The 6,818-nt window shown below is 44.7% G+C and overlaps 1 protein-coding gene across 1 annotated transcript; it reads right to left on the bottom strand.

Annotated features, from left to right (window-relative positions):
* Nucleotides 1-789: 789 nt before the first annotated feature.
* Nucleotides 790-6,583, bottom strand: LOC147618592 (cytochrome P450 CYP72A616-like). Its single transcript, XM_086773615.1, has 5 exons — nt 6,139-6,583; nt 5,714-5,937; nt 5,330-5,577; nt 1,422-1,812; nt 790-1,337 (listed from the first exon to the last, which is right to left on the bottom strand). The coding sequence occupies exons 1-5, from the start codon at nt 6,428-6,430 to the stop codon at nt 909-911; spliced, it is 1,584 nt and encodes a 527-aa protein (XP_086629741.1). The 5' UTR covers nt 6,431-6,583; the 3' UTR covers nt 790-908.
* Nucleotides 6,584-6,818: the final 235 nt, after the last annotated feature.

The following is a 6,818-nucleotide window of genomic DNA, read 5'->3' as shown; positions in this document are numbered from 1 at the left end:
GTGTTGAAATATTGCATCTTCCTATTGCTGTCGTGGAGGTCCTGTCGGCCTGTTTTCTACAGACGACTTGCTTCATGCACAAGTATATAAGAGTTGCTCTCTTTTATTCATTCAATCATCTTAAATTGCCCTATTTACTGGCTCTTGTACTTTGTAACCTCAAGCTAATAAAGCTCTTGTTCTTGCTTGCAATCTTTCTCTCTCATGTTTATTTGCTTCCGCTTGTGCACAGTCTTTCAGAAGAAACCCCCAAACACTTGTTTTCTCTTCTCCTTTCTCCTTTCTCCTTTTCAAAAATTCTCCCTCTCCTTTCTCCACGTGAAGGGGTAGGCACTCTTCCTTTATCTTGTATAGATTGTTTTTTTCTAACAGTGCTACGCAGCCCTCGGATGCAAGGATGATTTTTGACAAACTAGGTCACCCTTCAAAATGATGGGCTCAATAGAAATAATGCCCGTTGTTCACTATTTATTTAATTTTTTGATAGGCACTCAAAATAAGTGGATGTATTTTACAGTCAAAATGCCCAAAACGGGCATGATGCCCCTCAAAAAACGACCTTGCTCAAATGCTGTGCTCCATGACGTATAGAGGTTAAGATTGCTGTCTTAACAAAACCGTGCAGTCATGTTCTCTCTTTATTTTTACTTTGCAGTTGGCATTATCTGCAGCCGAAACAACAGAGGTACGGAAGGCTAATAGTTACTAGTGCTAGTAGAAAGTTTTAAGTTCTTTGACAATTTGGAGTGATACTCTAGTGCACTAAAACGAATGGACAAGCATTGAATCGAGATTTCAAGTGAACCATTTAGGTCCTACCGCCGCCAAGTTACCAATCCCACAATATGAAGTTTGGTTCATGTCTACATATAGAGAGAACAGTTGGGACATATATCCTCGACCACATATCAACGGGTTTCCAAAATTATCTGCATTCCGTGTTCAGGTTGCAATGTTAACATCACAGTCGGTGCATGCTTGTACCCAGGGGAAAGACGGAACCGAAACCGCTGTAAGACCATGCAAAGAACGATCTTCGCCTCCATCATAGCGAAGTTTTGGCCCACACAATTCCGAGGGCCTGTTGAGAAGGGTAGATAAGCCATTGGATGTTTGCAAGCCTTCGAAACACCATCCGCGAAGCGCTGAGGATCGAAATCATGGGCGTTTGGGCCCCAAAATGCAGGATCAACATGCAAGGGAAGTATGGGGACTAAGAAGGTGGTACCCCCAGGTATTATTAAAGTATCACCAAGTTTCATATCCTTTGATGCCTCTCTGAAAACACCAATGGCCGGAGGGTACAATCGCAATGATTCATACAGAATCATCCCAACCTGTCATAGTTGTTTCAGGTGTTAGCATCATAGAAACAGCAAACGTGCACAAATGGTCACACCCAGAAAACATTTCAAACTTACAATTTTCAACTGGTTCAAAGCTTCCCCATCTGGATGGTGCATGCCAAAAAGGTTGAGGACTTCTTCCCGAGCCCGCTCTTGCCATTGAGAATGAACAGCAAGAAGCATAACTGTCCATGTAAGCAACGAGGATGTCGTCTCGTGACCAGCAAAGAAGAATGTCTTGCACTCATCGATGATTTCTTGCAAACTCATTTTCAGGTTCTTCTGACTTCCTTGCAATTCCTCCCTGTAGTAGGCAGACATCATCAGTCCCAATAAATCATTTCCATACAGGTCGTTTCTGCCCACTTTGGAAGAACCCAACCGCTTCTGAATAATCTCTTCCAGTATCGTTGTGATCTCCTTCGTCAATCTCCATCGGAGCCGATTGGTTGTCGTGGGTAAAAACCTGCAAGAAATCCTTATTTTTTGATGTAAGCCTCACAACATAATCCCGTCACATTTAAGTTGACCTTCAGAAAGTAATACCCTACAAAAGTGGCGCATGAAGAGGTTGCAGCAACTTAAACACAACCATGTCATTACTATCGTGGTGGTACATTTGCTGACTACAATAACAAGCTGGGGCCTGAGACATGCAGTTGACTTGCTGAATTTCAGTCGCCTTTTGATAGTTCCAGCTATTCCTGGGATAGATCTTTCTGCTTGGGTACACCCTTCCACTGATACTCAACTTGCCTCCTGCTGCCCCTGACTTGGGCTTTGCAGGGTCTGGCGTACAATGCCCTCATCTGCCCCTCAGCCACCAGTTTATCTGCATCTGAAGGGGTCGTCACTGGTCAGCCAGCACAAAGCCCAATAAAGTGCGTTCACACCCTGGGCCACCCCACATCTGGGTCCTACCTTGGCACCTGGGGCAATCCCTTTCTGCTTACCTAGAAGGTTCCAATTTGGCCTCTCAACTTTCCATTAAGTCAACTGATGTTTGGAGCTATATATATACCTAGATGAATCCAGGAACATGCCCAAATTTCACCTTTTAGGAAGGTGAATGTTATATACTCATTAAAGCTTCCACACCTTAATTAACTTGTAATGCTCATCACTTATGCAAATGCAAAAGACAAGGCAAATGACTTAATCTTTTGTATATTGCCAAAAAATGATTATATACAATGATAAACTAGTATCTAGCCTCAGATCCTGACTCCTATCCTATATGCATTTATAGAATTCTGGGGAGGACTGTAGCATGTGGATGGTGGAGTTCCTACTGAGACAAGAGGTGAGCTTTACAGGACTCCAAGTTTCGAGTGTCCCAACCAAGTGTGCCAAATTTTTAGTGTACTTGAAGCAGGTTGGTTGTCCAGCCCAATAAAGTGGTGGTTCTCCTTTGGACAGTACGTTTGGAGTTCCCCATACTCATGGCACAGTGCACACATGAATAGAAAGATTAGAATACGATGCAACACTTGGAGAAATTGAACGTTTGCTATTCTTGGGCTAAATCTTGCTGCTGAAGAACGCCCTTTTTCTGGTCCTCAACTCGCCTCTTGCTGCTCCTGACTTGGCAGAGCTCACTTAGAATGCCCTGATCTTCCCCTCAGCCACCTACTTATATGCATCCGCAGGGCTGGCCAGGCTGATCCATAGAAAACTGGGCTGCTCCCTTCCTGGCTACCCAAAGGATCCCGGTTCAGCTCTTGAACTTGCCCTTGAGTCGTCGGGTGATGGTTACAATTCAGACTCTGAACTTGTCCTAACTTGCCCTTGAGTCGGCTGATGTCTCTAGTTCACCCATGTTGCACTCACATCTGTGATGCACGTGACATCCCTCCCTAATAAACTTGGAGCATAAGGGAACATGAATCTCCTCTGCTCGACTTCCAATCCAGTCCAACTATAGCTCCCTTCTGGCTCTCCTTCCTCCAAAGGCTTGGCTCTAGCTCTGCTACATCCTCTCGGATAGTCACTACGGTACATACCTTGGAACTATCTGCATCTCCCTCAGAAGTGGTCTTTGAAACTGGGCCTGCAACTCTAGGCTCTTGGGGTTGCCAAAAACTCTCATTTCTACTAATTGTCTGCGACTATCTCCTGCCCTTGCATTGGCTCTGCAGACTTTGACAACAATGACAGCACCTTTTTTTGGCCTTGCACCAACCCAAACTCCTAGACAACTTCAGGCCTTTGAAGCTCTCCAACTTGTGAGGAATCCGCTTCTTGGATGATTTCCAGCCTTGATGGGGAGACTCCCCCCTGCCGATTCTCAACCACGGGTGCACTCTACTATGACCAATACTAATGCAAAGTAACAACCAGTTGGCAATCCTCACAACCCTTGCATTCGTTTGCTTCCTGTGCCTTGCGTTCTTCTTCCCAGCCATACCGCTCCTCGAGTCCTCCCAAATTGCATATTCTAGCCGGCACAAATCTGATATAAAATTCATGAATTGCAAAATGCTGACTTGCCTCCATAGATCCAAACTCTAGCAAACCAACATGGTAGTCCTATTCCCAACCAACTATCAATATACGTTCTAGCTGCTTCGTGGGGTACGATAGGTGAAAATGGTTCACTGTTACTGTTCGTCCCACTTCACTTCTACGTCACGTTGCTAACGCCTGTACCTGTTTTTAGCCTAGAAGGCAGTAAATTCTACTGTATATTTCAAAAAAATGATAGTATGGAATGTTAAGCTGGGATCTAGACACAAATTCTGACTCCTATCCTATGTGCGTTAATGCAACGTACGGAAAAGGTGCTTGTTTCGGCTGCCCAGCTAGATCCTGGGGAACGCCCTTCTGCCAATCCTCAACTCGCCTCTTGCTGCTCCTGACTTGGGATCTGCCCATCAGGCATGAAATGCCATCATCTGCCCCTCAAGGCTCAGCTACCTATCTATATGCATGGGTAGGGCTAGTCGCCTGGTCTAGGACTGGTTGGTTTTCTGTCCTGCCAGTTGGTAATCAGACAGTCGAATAAAGTGAGTTCACCCTAGCCCAGTCCACATCTCGGTGCCTATCTTGGGCGCCTGGGGTGATCCCTTCTGCATGTGACAGCACATTAATGTACTATCATGGATCATCATATTGTGGTTAATATGTACTGTGTGGATCGCCACTTACAGGGTCCATCACTCCACTAACTCAGCAGCCATGTTGGGCATGGTTAGTAGGTTACCACCGTGTAAGAGGATATATCATGCAATGTATGACAAGCAACAGCCATAAGAAGTAAGTCTTTCCTAGCACAAACTTTAAGCTCAAATTGCACAGTAGTGTTTCTAATAGAGCATGTGGGTGTAAGCTCCACATCTATGTGCTACGGTAAAAGGAGAACCGAGCCTAGATGCTAGAGGAAGCTAGAGTGCAGTAGACGATGAAGGCAGATAACTGATGTGTGTAAGGACTAGAGGCTAACTTTCTAGATAGCCTCTATCTTCAGCCCTATAAGTCCTCCATGGTCATCCTGTTCCACATCCACTACTGGCCAATATTAACAAACATAAAGATAACTCAAGGGCCCATCCTGAACCATTTGGGTCCCATTCAGGTCCCACAACTCAAGGACTGGGTGTCTTGGAGTAATTTCACCTGCCCTATGCATTGCCTGATATGTGGATATCAGTCCATACAAGTATGTGGCCTGATTGGTAGTGTACCAAACCTTCGTAAGCCATCTAGGAACCATCTAACTTCAATAGGTCAGCATTCCTAGGTATCAAGCCTACACACTGCTCAACCATGTCTACTCTCAATAAGTAGGCCATTAGATACATGAGCCAGCTGGCTACAACATGAGGGTGGAGCATTGACAGCTAACAAAACGACCATGCTATCATTTACTGACTTCTAGCAATACTCACTTGCAGCAGTAAACTTGTACACAGAAATAATGAATAGGTCATCTGCAAACAAGTGATAACAAGACCATACTCTTAGCAACAAGTGTTGAAAAGAACCTGCTTCCTGGAATGTAAACCGAGCCTGCAAGCTTCCCAGATAGTTTTTGTTGCTCATATTGCAGCTCAAAAACTCGCTTCCCTTCTGCATAGCTGCTACCAAATGCAGTATGGGCAATGATGTCAGCTGTCAAGGTTTTAAACTCTTCATGGGCATTGATTTCCTTGTGATCCCTTGCCTCTTGAAGCTGTAATTGCCAAGTGTCCAACATGCCGGTTGCCAAGTTTGCAATCGTTGCAGTCATTGCCTGCCAACAATCATTCTCATGTCAACCGTATTGGAGTATAAGAGCAATTATTGTGCTTTTTCCTGTAGCGTGAATAAAGACTTAACACCCTTCTGAGCCTACAAGTTAGGATGCGAAATTATGCATTGTGATGTACCTTCAGCTTTTCCAAGAAAAATGCAGGACTAACTATCCTCCTGTGTTGGGCCCATTTTTCCCCCTCCAAAGTCACAAGCCCATTTCCAAGCAGATCTTGTAAATCAGGCCTTCCTTCAGGTTTTGAATAGTGGCCGAACTTGTTGGATAGCACTTCTTTGCAATGCTCTGGATTCGGGAGAGTGAGCCGGGGCCGGTAACCCATCCAATACAGGAAAGGGCTGCCTGTGTAGAAAATGAAGTGATATTTCCATCCAAATATGAGAAAAGAAAAAGGCAAAATTATGGAAAAAGTTTACTGCAACCAAAGGCAGTGATCTTTACATCTCTATATGAGAGAAAACACCAAATTGACTGGGAAAATACTGTACCCAAAGAAAATACTGTATGTGGAGCAGGCAGACAGGGCACAGAAGCTTTACTTACCATACTGTGCAGACCATGCAGTGTAGTGGGGCAAAATCCGAGGCGAGATATGATGGGTGGTGTGGGGCATGGGAGAGGCCCGGGCAGCCTTGTTGAAGGCTGAGAGCTCCGGGAAGTTCCCCACTAGGACACGGTAAGAAGGCCCTCTGATGCCTTGGGCTCTCAGGGCTCTCTGAATGCGCAGAGGCCTCCACAGAAGAACAGAGAGCACCTTGTGCAGCACCACCACAATCACCAAGAGGGGTGCCAACGAACAAGAGAAAGCTTTCAGAGATGGGGTTAGAGATGCCATAGCTACGGCCACAGCACAGAAAAAAGCTTCCCTTTCTTCTTTTTCGAACAATTCTTCTTGCAGACAAGAGCGAGGAAGGAAAGCAGGTGCTATGAAGCAGAATCCAAAAAGAATCGTGAGTCATCCCGCACAACACGTCTACTGTGTGGCCCCACGCGGGAAAAACAAACGGTTAAGATTTCAGTTGGCCTTGAAATTAACAGCGAAGATTCTAGTTTTGAAAGAAGGCTTTGATTTTTTTTAAAGGTTTTTTTTCCTAACCAATCAATTTATTGCTAAAAAAACGAGGATTATAACTAAGATGTATTAATTTTTGTCCCCTGAACTTAAAGGCAATGTCAAATCGAGATCGGGGATTTTTAATTTCAACCCGGAAAAATACATTGAA

This window comes from Cibotium barometz, chromosome 34 (genome assembly GCF_041138505.1).
Source record: "Cibotium barometz isolate CiBa-2024 chromosome 34, ASM4113850v1, whole genome shotgun sequence".
Taxonomy (NCBI): domain Eukaryota; kingdom Viridiplantae; phylum Streptophyta; class Polypodiopsida; order Cyatheales; family Cibotiaceae; genus Cibotium; species Cibotium barometz.
This window is presented reverse-complemented; position numbering and strand designations above follow the sequence as displayed.